Raw genomic sequence first — 14,756 nt, 5'->3', positions numbered from 1 at the left:
CGTTTATTCTTCTCCGTGATTCTTATCACGATCCGGCTCTAAGACGCCGAGGCGACGTGTCTTGCTGACGTTACAGGGAATTCTCATCGCTGTTCTCCCTCCTCCGTGATTCCTACTTTCGTTCTAAAATACTACTCCTTATTCATCCTCGTAACGCCTCCTTTGTCAAACCAGCCGATTCGCCGCGTTGCACGCGGATTGCCGGAAAAGATGTGCCTCGTTCAGGTTACGTTTGCTCAACGGTCGGGAGGGCAAACATTTAATTTCATTGCATTATTACTCTCGACTGAGAGAAAAGTTTCTCGGCGATTCAATTTACACCGAAATTTTAAATTTTTCCCCCGAGAAACTATCGATCTGCGTTGGAACTTTGCGCAAATATTTGTCAGTATGTGAGGTACCGTCTCTTAAAAACGCGTAACTTTTGAACCAGCGTGTGCCTCGCCTCGTACAGGAGCCGGTCGAAGCTTTTGAAGTTTGCCGATATAAAAAGGGGTCGTTCGGTTCGCGACGAATGATAATAACAATTTCACCGGAACCCGCGAAACGAGATTCCGTCAGCTCGCGAAAAACAGCGCAACGCGGAGGCGAGCAAGCCTTTTAACCAAATTCCCCGGCAACTCGCAAAGACGACGACGACGGGCGGCGGCGGCGGTATCGGAAGTATTCACAGGAGCCAGGAGCGGCTGCAGGTAAATTAGCCGACATTACTTGTAACCGAATTATGGCCGTGCTAAAACTTTGTCGGAGGCAAGCTTTTATCCGTCAAGCGAGGCTTGCCACGCCCCTCTTGAATATTTTCTACGGCGGTGACCAGGCTTTTGGAGACTGCTCGAACGAACGAATGCATTATGCACGTCGTGGTGTATAATTTCTATAGCTATGCTGGAAGGAATTCGCTGCTTGAACATTTCCCACGGTCTCCTGGGAACGGGGCGGAGAGAGACACAGAGTGAGGATTCTGGAAGAATGGCGCTGCGGCGGCGACTGCGCTCCGTTTCCAGGAACGCGGAGAGCCTCCCGATCCGATTCGATCGGATTCGATTCGATTCGATCCGGATCCGGTTGATTCCGAAAATTTCTCGGAGGTGTCGTTAAGGCGGCAAGAACTCGTTGCGCACGTGCGCGTACTCCTCGTCGATCCGAATGCGCCACGTAAACTGGTAAAGTTACGGAAGGGAGGCGATACCAGGCGATACGAGGCGATACGGGAAGGAACGAGCATCGATGGCAACGAGAAGATGGGGGAGAGGCGGTTTGAAAGCGGTAGATAAGGCCTAGAGCGAGAGCAAGGGAGAAAGAGAGAAATAGGAAAGGCGGTTAAGAGGGGCCGAAGGCGAATAAAACGGGCCGGGACCGGCACAGGGGAAAGTGAAACTGAAATTACATGCGTCGGAGGAGAACCAGAGAGCTCCGAAGGAAGAACAGAAAGTAGACGCGCGGGGGGTAACGGGCGGAAAGTAAATCGTGGCGCTGGCTTCTGTGCATGTAGCACGTGCACGTAACACGGTTCTCTCGTATTCTTCCATTCGTTCGTCTCCGGAGATAGCTAGACGCGGCCAGACCCCTCTGTTTTCTTTCGACATCCAATTTCCATAACATTAGACCGCTTACACGTAAACAGCCGGCTCACGTTTCCCACGGGCGAGCAGCCCGTTTAAGATCGTCACCCAATCAGCGGCGAACGGGAAACCTTCGGGAGCTTTCGCACGGTAGACTTCCTTCGCATAAGACACCCCCGGCCCTTCACACTTTCTCACTGAGATCGAGGCAAACTGGGGTCACAGAATATCTGCGACAACACCGAGAACTGTATCGCAATCTCAAAAATAAATCGTCGTTCTTTGTGGCACATTTTTCACTGAGCCAGTAGAATAAGTAGTATATGGTCAGACCTGTATGCGTCCATGGGTACGCAGGAGGCTGTGCGGAAAAATTGACCTCTCTCTGCCTGGGAATGCAAACGCGGAGGTGTGTTAGTTATTAAAACAATATCGCCGTGTTTTGGGATTCTCGAAATTTGTTTAAAAAAAGTAAAAGGAAAAGTTAACCTGTGTAAACTCTAAATCGAATGAGATTCTTGATAAACCTCTTCTCGATAAAATTATAAGAGTCCTCGTTTTAGACTACTGTGTCAGTAGAGTAAGTCGCGTATGGTCAGACATACTGGCACGGAAATTGCCATAGGTCTGCGCTAGGTATTAGGACAACGTCCTAAGTCCCGGGGTTGCCGAAATTTTCCGAAGGAAGTAAAGAGGAAGGTTAAGAATACGGGAATGTAATTGCGGCGCTGGGATAGGCGGTTCTAATCCAGGTGACGGTATCGCCGTCGGAACCATAACTCTCGCCTCTCTGCGAAAACAGTGGTAGGTTTTGTCTCGCGACGGCTTATCTCGGTCTATCCTCTTATTTCCTGTCCTTCGCCTGCAGTTTTCCGGAGGAGAACCGGGGAAAACCGGGAGAGGAGGGTTTGGGAAGCACACCCCCGGATCGCGTCGCCGGATCTTAGGCGGCGCGACGCGACGCGAGGTCTCTGTAAATCCTCGCGGGCCAAGCAAGGGAAACCTTTGTCGAAAACTGGAATCTAATTGCAGGATCAAGGGATTTGTTCCGCGCATTCCTGACGACGCTCGTCTTTTTCGCGAGAGCAAGATCAACCGTCTGTACGATCTCGGGGGATTCCCGCGGGGAAACCGGATCACGTTTATTAAAGGAGCTCACCGCGATCGCGATAACAACGATCTTGCGAAATTTTTCCAAAGAAGATCGCGTCGCGGTCTATCGAGAAAGTCTCTGTTGACTTTCGGAGTTAGAAAGTGTTCGAATGATTAGATCAATGATCAAAGCAACGAACATATTTTTATCTGGTTGAGCGTCTAGCGATCACTGACCGTGTTATTGTTGATCCGAAGGGGGTTCAGCGAACTCGGTTGCGCCGCTGGTTATTATTAACACCTCGCACCGTTATATATCGAATCGATCGCGTCGCAAGATATTCGCTGGTAACAGATGCCTCGGGGAAAGGATGATTCCGATCGGATTTCTCGTCGCGTATTTTCGCGTGACATAATTTTGTAGAGATAGGGCGGCGTTCGAGTCGGAGAGAAGTTTTTATTCCCCTGTTTACAAGCTAACGATGACAGAACGACGCGACGCGACGCGACGCGAAGCGGGTAGACAGCCTTGTAACGGTGGTAAGATGATTTGTTGGGTTTTTCGATGGCCGAGAGGTTCCTTTTCCCTTCCGCTCCACCTACCGTCAGCTCGGCATCTCTTCAAAACCCAATAAATCCGTCCCCACCCCCCACCCCCCCCCCGGTAACTAGAAACACTCGAGACTGCGGAGTGCACTCTGGAAATACGATCTTCATTCTGTTCTTTTTGCTTTCTTTTCCAGAACCTGAAGAACCAGATCATGACGACGAACGTTTGGGTGGAACAAGTAAGTAATTACGTCTACCTTGGCTCTATCTCTCTCTCTCTCTCTGGTTAATATTTATTATCATTAGCTCGTTGCGCGGGACGAACCCCTTAACGACGCACAATAGAACCAGTAAGCGATACGTGAAAATATCCCAGTTTCTTTTTTTTTTCTTTTGCTAAAATGTACCAGCACGTTCTTCGTCTAAGCTCATAGATCAATATCACGCAGAACTAAAACTTGCACCGACGATCATGCTCCGCCCCTGGTCCCGGAAGAGATGCCCGTTCCTCCATTTTCTCGTGCGATGGTCAGCCGTCTCCCCGCGAATCTGCTCGTCGAAGTTAACGAACCGTGATGTTCTCGATTCGCGAAACAACTCCCGGTCGCTGCAAGGGATGCAACTCGTTTCGCCCTGGAGCAGAGGACGAGAGGCAGAGCCGAGCCGAGCCGAGACGATTGGGGAAGAAGAGTAGAGTAGTTCGGTGGACCAGGGAAACGCGATTTTCTCGATAACGATAGCACGGCCGAGGCAAAGGGGCGGGTACGCGATAGATAAAACAGAGGAAAGGGAAGCAAATCCAGGGACGGGCAGAGCGTCGCTTTGATCGACCGAACCTCCCCCTTTCCAAAAGGAGAACGTTTGGAATTTCAAAGCAGCCGAATTTCATTTCCGTGCCTGTTGACGACGAATCGGAGTCGCGAAATGGTAATTGATCCGTATTGTCTATCTCTTTGCGAGAAAACCTCTTCCATCGGCGGATCCCCGGGGATTCGTGCTCTCCCGACAGTATCACTCCCCCAGAAATGTTCGGTAAAAAGGATGCTAAATTATGCTGTTTACACAGGACTCACCTCCGATCACCACGGCCTTGAAGACGACTCTTCTAATAAGAAGAGTGCACGGCCTTCGGGTCACCGATTTATTTGAAACTCTTAACAAAAATATATCGCATAGGAAATTATTCTTGGCAATATTGTGAACGGAGGTCTCTCCTAAACAGCTGTTTCGCTGGAAAAAAAAAAGAGAGATTCGATCAGATCGTAGCCAGTAACCCAATTTCAATTTGAGCTCCGGCGCGGAACAAGACACCGAGCGGATCTCGAGGCTTATCTCGGCCGAGGATCGTAATTGAAATGGCATTCGACGCGGCGCGTCCGCCCGTAATTTCGTGGAACGGAAACCGCGGGCCCGGCACGCCCATTTTCCTCGGGGGCGAAATTCGTGGTGTCAAGGTAGGCCGATGGCCGGAGAGAGCGTGTTAGCTCGGGACTAATTTTTTTCCCCGGGAGCGTCTGCCTGGAATCAGCAGAGCCAGGCAATTGGCAGAGCGGAGCAGCCGGCTGTTGGTTTTTCTCCTCCCGGCATTCTTCTCTCGGTTGGCTCCGGTCTCTCGATCGTTTGTCCGCGTCAATAGACCTAGCGCCTCTTTTTCTTGCATCGGACGTGGAAGAGCGATGCTTGCCAAGCGGCTGGCCCGGCTACAAGGTAGCGGGCAAGACGTGGCCAGGTTGCGCTGCCAACAGAAGCGCCTGCTCTTTTACCAGTCCCGAATTGTTTGCGACCGTTGCACGACCAACCAGCTTTCTTCGAAACTGTCGATCGCTCTCTTGCTCCGCTCCGTGTCCACCCCTAATTCCAAAAACGATCCCCACTTCCGAGGTATCGATTGATTCGAACTCCGATACAGCGCTTTCCACGATTTAATCGAGCCCCTCGAAATTTTCTTAAACCGTCGGGGTGCAAGGCCCGATAAGTATTCCTACACGCTTCAAATTTTTGTAAAAAATTGCAGCATCTCTCGCGACCAATCACGGCAATCAGGTTCGCGCGGTTGACGTAACAGCTAGTGTTTCGAGAAAACAGCATGACTCGGAGGGCGTCGTGAGGGTAAATCTGATTGGTGGCGCGTCATGCGGGCACGTTCTCTCGAGTCGGCAGCCGTTTTTGTCAGGCTTCGTCGACTGGCACTCGACGTCTTCCGACGCGACGGCGAAATAAGCTGGCAATCTTCGACGTGCTCGCACGTCGTCGCGAATTTCCTCTCTGGGATTCGGGCCGCGTATCTTTCTCGCGCTGGTTGCGGATTCCTCGGGAACCGTCACATCGGACCGCGCGCGGCGGGAAATACGCGTATTTCCAGATATCCGCGGGAAAGGGTGCAAAGGGTTACCGCGAAACCTCCGGCAACGGCCGTGAACCCCTAAACCGTGCGCAATTTCAGCCGCAACCGAAAGCCGAGTCTTCGGGGCCGATAGCTTTCCGATAACATGACAGCTCTCCGGCCGTGCTCGCGTGGATACGCTAAGCGAGCCAAAGGGTTCCGCGTTCCAGCGGTGCCTCGCATCGATTTTCGCTTCAAATTCGCGCAACGTTCCGTCGCGATTACGCCTAATTTCGCCGAGCGCGTAAAAATATCCGTCGCGCCCCGAGCGCAAAGATTCCTCGGAGAAATCAGCTGCGAAAGCCTATCGGGGCTTCCCGGGTCACGTGTGCGCGGCCGAATCGTTCGAAGTGCCCGTAAAAATTTACGGTTCCTCCGTCGAACAATAAATTACGTCGCAGCGTGATTCGCATTCAGATTCCCAGGGACCGACCGCCGGCCGTGAAAAAGGCGTCCCGGCGCGGCCGTACGACGTCGTAAAACCGGCAAAGAGAAAAACACGACGCCAATTTGCCGGCTATACTCTCGTCCAACCGCGCCTGAGGAACCGCTTTCGATATCGGTCTCGAAAACTCTCAACAGCCACGGCTCCTCGCAGCCGAGCAACGAGCTATCGATCCGCGATTACACCGGATACATCCTATTCTATTCGCCTCTCAAAACGCTGTTCTCTAGAAAGTTGTCAACTATACCATTTCGTAGAGCAGGTTCCTCCTAGAGGGTCACGCTTATTTAACAATCCGAAAAGAAACCGAATTTTTCGGAATTTTGTCCGAGAATATTAGCCTCTGGAAAGCTCATAGAATCGGACGAATTAAAAACGTATTTTTCCTTTTGTGTATGTACAGCGTCTAAAAACGAGATTTTTATACGTTGTTGGTTAAAAATTGAAAATTTATAGGCCGGCGGTTACTGTTCAAATCCCAGTCGGCTGAGCGATTAGCCGCGCGCATTGCAAATTGCAATGCTTTGCAATCGATCTGCCGGCATTGGTGCTCGAATTCGATGATTGAAAATACATTACAGTTTAACGTACAATTAAATTCAATATTATCTTTACTTTCACCCTGATATACTATTCAGCGATTTTATTCGAAATCTCGTATTTTAAACAAACGCATGAAATCGGAACACCACAGCGGGGGAACAACAAACAGAATCTGTAACGGAAAATTGATGAATTTTCACTTGAAGGGCGTGCAAGGTTAATTGCAGTCTGTGTGTTTTGTCGAGTAAATGCTGTTTTGGAATCAACAACCCAGTTATAACATTCGAAACCGACCGAAAAGGAATGCCAAGCAATATCGACATACGCAGATATAGACACGCTTTTAGTAGGACACGTTACCTGAACAAAATATTTGACGTCTATACTTTTTTTTTTACATCTGCAGTGGTCTACTTCGACGGGGTGAGAATATTGATCGTCGCTGCAAAATTTCACGCACACGGGTTATGTATTTTAGAATGGAGAATTCGAGCAGACTTTTAAAGCAGTTGTTTACACAAAAGATGAATAGAAAAGATAATACCAAAATCTATTTTTGCTAGGTTTGTATCTCGATAGAAAAGCGAAACAGAATTGTATTGCGATCTCCCAGCGATTTCCTAGGATTGAAACTTGGATTTTCGGAATTTTCTCGCCAAAATCTATACGATCGCATAAGAAAAAGTTAAAAATGTCTGGTTTCCCGAGGCAAAGTTTAACCGTGTCCTCTGCATTTGGACGATCTTGTACCGCCTCTGGCGTTCCCTCGACGATCGATGCACACGGCTCTTCGAAACGAGAGAGAAAAAAGAAAAAAGAAATGTGGGAGGCCGATTAAAAGTCTCGGGCTGAAATTCAGCGGAATAGAGAGAGAGAGAGAGCCAATCGTTGTTCGTTTTGGCGACAAGTCTTCCGTTTGGCGATCGTTCGAGCCTCGGGAACCGAAGTCGTCTCGCGTGCACGCATCCGTAATCGATTTACACCACGGCAGGAGGAGGGACCGCGCGCTGAATTTTTCTCGAACCTCTGACCCCGAGCACCGAGCACCGTTAATTGCGACCGGAATAATTCCCGTTCCACCAAAAATCAATAAATCCCTGCCCTCACTTTATTGCCCGTACGAATTACACTGTTTATCGCGATCGAACCGAAAATTACTTCAACATCGTCAGCTTTCCACGGGTTTCTATTGGGAATCAGGAAAATGTGTCATATCGATTCGGGGGCCGAAGGTTAAAGGATGTTCCGAGAGTTGGAATATATCCGACAGTACGATGACGCAATTAACTACTTTTCCCGGCGTTGAAATCGCTCGGTATCGAACGAGACACGTTGGCAACAAACAAAAACAAAAAAAAAAAAAAATAAAATAAAACGAATCCTCGCGAGAACTCGGAATTTGTTTTTTGTCCGGGTATCCGGGGCCAACTGCAGCAGCCAATTATACGGCCCGTGTCGATTTCTCGCGGCGAAGTCGGGGAAGGTGGTTGTTGCGTGCCCGACGAGGCATACCGCTGGAAACGATGACACCGATGGCGAGCACGCTGGAAACACCGATGAAATGAGGGCCGGGCCTCGGATTCGTTTAATGCCGCTCGAAACTTTATGAAAGTTCCACGAGCCTGCCGCCGGTCCATCGCTGCTGCGTTTTTCTACGATAGCGCGAACTACCGTGGAAAATTCCGCGCTGTTACACGTTCGCGTGAAAAGTAACTTTTACATTTTCCCCGCGACTCTGACCGATTGCAATATTTTTCAAAAAGTCCTTCTCGCGTCAGCCAGTACAGCAATCCCTCTAACGTCTCGAAAAAATTAAAATCGTTTTAGCTTGAGTACTCGTTTATACATAGTTTTAATTTATTCGTTTAGAGAATTATTCTCATTTTGGGCGCGGTTCTGCTTTCAGGAGTGGAACGATTATAAGCTGAAGTGGAACCCGGACGACTATGGCGGTGTCGACACTCTCCACGTACCGTCGGAACACATATGGCTGCCAGACATTGTTCTTTACAACAAGTAAGTAGATTTAATCGTATTAGGTCGCAAATTTGCTCGGTTGTCTTCACTACTTTCTCTTCAGTAGAGAATTGCAATCAATCGATTCTGAAATCATCGTATAGGTATCTTCATGGTAATAGTAAAAATATCAACCCTTTGCACTCGAAGCCATTTTAACTCCAAAATGAAACATTTCTTCCGACCTAGAATATTTCCGTTCTATATATATTTTTCATGCTATACGTACGAAAATGTTTCAATTTACTCGTACAATACTGAAATGTTTAGAAATTTATTAAATACAAAGGAATTAAATAATGTGAAAAATATTTTGAATAATGATACAGCAATTTTTAGTGGCGCCATTCGAGCGCTGAGGGTTAATTCGACAAAATCGTGCCATCGGTTCACGTAGAAATGGTTCGTGCGATATTAAGAACGTAAACGGTTCGGAAAGTCGGCCGCTAATGAAAAAACGATAAAGTACACCGGCAGAAGCTGAAAACAATTTTCCGCACAACATCTTGTATGAATGGATGCTGGTCGCCCCGCGGAAGCAATCTGTCCGACCGATTTTATTTTTACAATCGGAAATGGTCACCCTAAACAGCTCCTCGATACGATAGCAGTGGGATATTGCGACAGCTTCCTGTTCAATCTCGGTCACCGTTGCAGTCTCTAATTTTATAAACTCTGCACCGCTTTCCTACCCTCCCATTTCCAGAAATCGACGTGTCGTTTTCCAGAAATTACTCGAACCGAGAAAAGAGAAACGCAGAAATAAGAAAAATATAATCACTTTTAAAATTTCCACTGGGACTGTGATATATTTTACATGTTTGAGCCAGAAAATTCCGAATGAGACAGTGGCTTCTAAATATTGTCGACATCAAAACTTTTCGAATTTAGCCTCGTTCGAAGGTACGATTTAATTGTTGATATAATATTGCGCAGTACCAAGAGCAGAAGATAATAGAAGATAAATCAGGGCGACGAAGTTGGAATAAATGGAGTTTCCCCGCATGCATATTGAGCATAGTGGTGGTCCGTGATATCCTAGAAAGAGCGGGGCTCCACCGTTCCGGCCATCCTTTCGGGTTAATCTGGTCGAGGGTTGATCCCCTTTTCTCCCATTCTTTCGGTGATGGCGGGCGTGTATCGGGCCGGTTGCCGAGCAGCTAGTCGTCCGTCACCTTGGTCCCGGCCATAGTTCATAGGATTTTAGCGCGGCGGAAAGTGCGGAGGACAGTATCTCGTAAACCCACCGTGGAATATTCGAGGGTGGTACGTGACGTTTTCACCGGCATCCGGTAAGGCCATTTTGAAAATCCACGGCCGGTGGAACGGGTCGCATACGTCCCGCGTATACTCCCGCCGGCTAACGCTGAGAAATAGGATGTAGTTCGCTCGGTGGACGACACTTTTACGAGTAAGCTGGGGTCGCAGAACCCGACCCCGAACAACGTCGTTCGCTCAACAACGACGCCTTGTGTTCGCGCCGCAGACTTCGTCCGCTGGTTATCGCTCCGCCCGACCGGATTCCCCTTTGTGGCTGATGAACCACGATCCGAGTCGTCCTGCTAAAACCGAATTTACGCTGACCGAGATTCCCCACGTCCAACAACGCAGGAACAACCAGCCCCGGCAAGAATATCATTTCGCTTTTCGTTTCCATGCGGAATCAAAGCCACCAAACTGTTCGCTTCAAATTTCCATTTGAAATCGCTCGGTAAAATCATCCCTTAAAATATAACCGAACACCCTGTACTGTGCACGGTCGAGAAAAAGTTTCATCGAGCGCAAACTCTCCTCCGCTTGGAGACCGCGGGAGTCATCCGAGCGGGTTGTCTTGGGTGACGGTGTGTCGCGAGAATTACCATTTCGTCGCGGAATTTCTGGAGCGGCGATCCATCGGAAAAATTGATGTCTCCGCGGAGAGATTAATAATTCAATCCGTCCCGAGTGGTTGGCCGTTCAAAGCGCGGCGAGGCAATCAAGAAACTTTTATCTGGCCGACACAACGCGCCGCCGCGGCCAAGTTATTAAACAGCGAATTGACGGCGACAGAGGGCCCGAAATTCGATAAAGTGGTCAAAGGTACGTCGGTGTCAAAGGAGCCGGGTCGACGGGGTCTTTGGGTCCGTGTCAAACGAACGACCTCGCATCGAGATTCAACCGTCTAAACAACACGGTATTATATTGGCGAGATATCCCGTTCTCTCGATCTCGATCTCGATATCCTTGTAATCGGAAGAATTGCATCGGGACGAACTCGAACCGTTCCGCTGGATTTCGTTTCAAACAGCCGCTTCCCTTTCAGAGGGAAACCCCGCGCCGAATCTCGGTGAATTATTAATCGAATTCGAGTGTTCCATATAAATTACTTGGCCCCCACCAAGCACCGGGTCACGATTCAGGCCAGGACGCATTTGCATGCTATCGGGCTACAAAGCCTCGGTATACTTTGAGCCTTTTGAAGCGCCGCGCCGCGTCGCGCCGCCCAGGATAATCGATCACCATCGTCGAGTAATTGAAACGGCGTATACCGGTCGAAATGCCGGATCTAGACCGACCGAAATGAAAACAGTCGAGAAGCCGGTTTTCTCGAGACAAATTCCACAACTCGAAAATTATACGCGTGAAAATGTTCCGGACGATACTCCGTAGGATACAGGAAGAGACGGGACGGTTGAAAATCGAGGAAGGCGCGAACGATTCGCCGTTTTCATGCGAAAGAGAGCGATTATCGATTTTCGGTAATAACTGCATGATTAACTCTTCCCGCGTTACAAGCTCCTGGTTGACGCAGACTCTCGGCCGGTAAGGGCTTCTAGCAGTTCTCGCCGGGTTCTTCATCAACTCTCAAGAGACTCAGATAGGGTGAGAGTGGCAGAGAGAGAGAGAGAGAGAGAGAGAGAGAGGGGGGGGGGAAAGCGGAAGGGAGGTTCCCTTAGGTACCGAGAGTACATCAATTAAATCGAAGTCAAGTTGCCCTGGCGAGCTTTACTCGGTCTCGTACCGCCTGATCTTCGACTTCCGACTTTTCCCTCTATCTCTCTCTCTCTGTCGCTCTCTTGATTTCTCGCTCCTCGTCCGTTGATTTTCACGCTTCAAGGCTGCCCCACACACTTATCCTTGCCGTCAAGATTTTCCAGATATTCTTTCCTCCCGTAAATTCGTCCTTAAACTTGTTATTTCGATAGCCTAACTGATAAAGATTTCTAGGAGGAAAAATGTTATCTTGTGAGGGGCGATAAAGAATATTCTGCGAAGAAGACGGCGGAGGGCGAGGAACAAACACAATTTGAGTACGCAAACACGCGAGCTTCTGCTTTTATCAGAACTTATATAGAAACGGTCAGCAAATACGACCGTGTATGGTTGTCTACTATGGTTTCGGATGCGTGGAAGGGTGGTTCGGGGGCTCGGGGGCAGCGATATTTCAATTTCCCGTGAACCCCTAGCACCGTCGAGGCCCCGGTTGGGCTGACGTCACGGCTTCTCGAATTTTAGCATTTCTCGGGGAAAACCGATCCCGGGGATCGATCCGCGGGACCGTAACGCGATACATTATGTAAAGGTCGGCCGTCGCCGGAGCGTTGTTGACGAGCGTTCCCGCTCGTTTTCCGTTCTCCTTCTTATTCTCTGTTGTCGAGAGCGCAAAGTGCCCTCGGCCCCGTCGAGTGTCGAGCGCAGATACGATCGAGAGACCCGACGAAGTCGAAGACGAAACAAATTCTAGCTCGCCGGCGAAGATATCGAACGCCGCACGCTGCGAGCGGCGAGCTTCAACGACCAGTGGGGCGCAGTGGTGCTCAAACTGTTAGGGCAATCGAAACATACACGATTTATCGTCGTCAACCCTTCGCAGTCCAACTTCGCGGTAGATTTTTAATATCGAGCCAGGCGACCTCCATTTTTTCTTTTTTCAGATGTTGGAACAATCAGTTTGCTTTAGATTTGATAATTTTCCAAAAAGGATAAGTTGGCGCAGTCGTTTTGTCCCGGGTGTTCCACAATGAAACTTGTGTTTGTGCACACTGCAGAATCGCAACGGTGTTTGCTTTTGCAAATTCCTGAATCTGCCAGCCAGGTTGCCGTGGAACCGGCGCTGTTTTGCCGCAATGAGACATATCGTGGTAATCAAAATAGCAATTCCATGGGCCGCTTGTTCCCATGGTACCCCGGAGTGCGGTGCTCTCTGTTACGAACTCGTATCCATTTATGATCGCGCGGGTTACCTGTTCGTAAGCCTTCCCTGTGATCCAATAATTTCTCTTGACACCGTTAAGTAGGGCTTTATTAAACACCTCTCAGTGAAATCATGGTTATGGAGTCTGTTCGGTGGTACGTGTCTGGGTAATTGGAGCGTTGACTCCGTCAAACTGGCGGACGACAAGTATGACAATATATTTGTTGCAAAGGTTTTCGAAAACTCAAGTGCAGCTGCGACGTGTACTCTTAACACTCGGCTGATCGGCAGGACCGTGTCCGACATCCTATGAATCTTTTTAACCGAATGATAGATGGACATGCTTATGTTCGTAACAGGAATTTTATGCGCATACAATGTTCCCCTCAAATTCCACAGAATACCCTAGTGTAGTAGAGATCCCTAGTGAAGGTATAAATCACAAATTAATTCCATTTATTGGAAAAGAAATTTGAGAAAATTCCAGTTATTACAAAGGGAAAAGAAATCACCCCTATCGAGTACCCTGTACATCCATTATTATTTCCTGTGTATGTAACGGGACAGCGCATGATTTCGCGTGGCGTGGTAACAATGTGTTCCCACCTTTGGCAATCCCTCTCCGCTTCTGCTTAGCCGTCGCTTAACGCGCCGCCGGTGACGGAGCCGCGGTTCAGGGGCCGGCAGCAACGTTTCATCCCCTTCAAGGGGCTGATTTGTATGTATACATGCAAATTAGGCGACACTCGATGAAAGTATTTGCCAGGGAGAGGCTCTCCGCGAAAAGAAAGTTTCCCTGTCGGGAAGTTTCCGTCGAAAAAGCTTTTCCAGGGGACGAGAAGTTTTCGAGAGGCCGTTGGCAAAGTTTTTCGCGGAAAATCGATAAACGTTACGAGCCGGAGAGCGCAGCGTCGAGGGTTCGAGGGCTCGCGACGGGATTCGGTGTACAGAAGGTACACCGACGGATGAGATTTTATTAAGAAACGTGCCGAGACTACAATATTTGACAAGTAAGAAACATTAACGTGTTTCTATCTCACCGAACTCGATTATGCTCGGACTAGAATTTCACGGATCCCGGCGTGTGTCCCGTCAATTAATAATCGTGTTTTCTTCGCGGTTGATCGTTTCATAACCGAACGTACCGCGGTCGGAGGGGTCACGGGGGACCGGGTAAAAGTTGAAATTACATGGAAACTATTTCCCCGGAGGCGCTGCGTCCTCGGGCTTCTGTCTATCGGGTAGAAACGATTTCCGTCGGATAGTGGGCGAAAATAATAAAACTCGGTGCACGGTGCCCATCGGCGCGTAATCGACGATGCAAATGCTCCGGCCGTCTGCGCTCGTTTTCAGAACGGCGCTGCGCTCCCAAATCAAAACTTGTCCAAAATAGAAAAATAAACTTTTTCAATCGCGCGTAAATTGCCTCGAGCTCTTCAATCCCACTACATTAGCATTTTCCTGGCATTCGAACTGGTTTTCCCTACGCAATGTCTTTCCCAGATCAATCGTAACCGAGGTATTGACTTTAGTCCGTAAATTAAGAGGCAAACCTAAGCAGTTGCTCCGTTAGCAAGCTCCCCGAAGTGTCAAGGGCTTAGCACCGGGTGCCAGGGTTTTCACGAGGAGGAACGGGTTCGGGTTCGGGTTCGGGTACAATGACCGTTGAACGCGCGGGTGCGGGCCGAGCCGCGAAATGCAAAGTTAAAATATGCAGAGAACGTACGTGAGCCGGAATCTCGTTACTGCATTATCGCCGGATTACTGCGCCTGCAGCTCGTCCCAGACGCGGTAATCCGGCGCGGGAACGCGCGTTAACGAAGTAACACTGGCCTCAAAGTAACCGCGGCGGACCCTGCTCGCGCGTGAGATAACTTTCGCCCCCCTCGCCCCCTCCCTCCCGTAGAAATTGGCCGTTACGCGAGGGGGGAGGGGCCCCGCGTTTAACGCTTAAAACATCGTTCCCGGCGGCGGTATCTCGCTCGAAAGCTC

At 49.3% G+C, this 14,756-nt stretch overlaps 1 protein-coding gene across 1 annotated transcript in view; it reads left to right on the top strand.

The window, feature by feature from the left end:
• Positions 1–14,756, top strand: part of Nachralpha1 (nicotinic acetylcholine receptor alpha1) — a 108,219-nt gene that overhangs the window by 68,076 nt on the left and 25,387 nt on the right. Inside the window, exons 3-4 of the mRNA XM_076800430.1 lie at positions 3,398–3,442; positions 8,481–8,590. Coding sequence (XP_076656545.1) covers positions 3,398–3,442; positions 8,481–8,590 — 155 coding nt within the window. The remainder of the gene's footprint in view (positions 1–3,397; positions 3,443–8,480; positions 8,591–14,756) is intronic.

This window comes from Halictus rubicundus, chromosome 15 (assembly GCF_050948215.1).
Source record: "Halictus rubicundus isolate RS-2024b chromosome 15, iyHalRubi1_principal, whole genome shotgun sequence".
In the NCBI taxonomy this organism is placed as follows: domain Eukaryota; kingdom Metazoa; phylum Arthropoda; class Insecta; order Hymenoptera; family Halictidae; genus Halictus; species Halictus rubicundus.
This window is presented reverse-complemented; position numbering and strand designations above follow the sequence as displayed.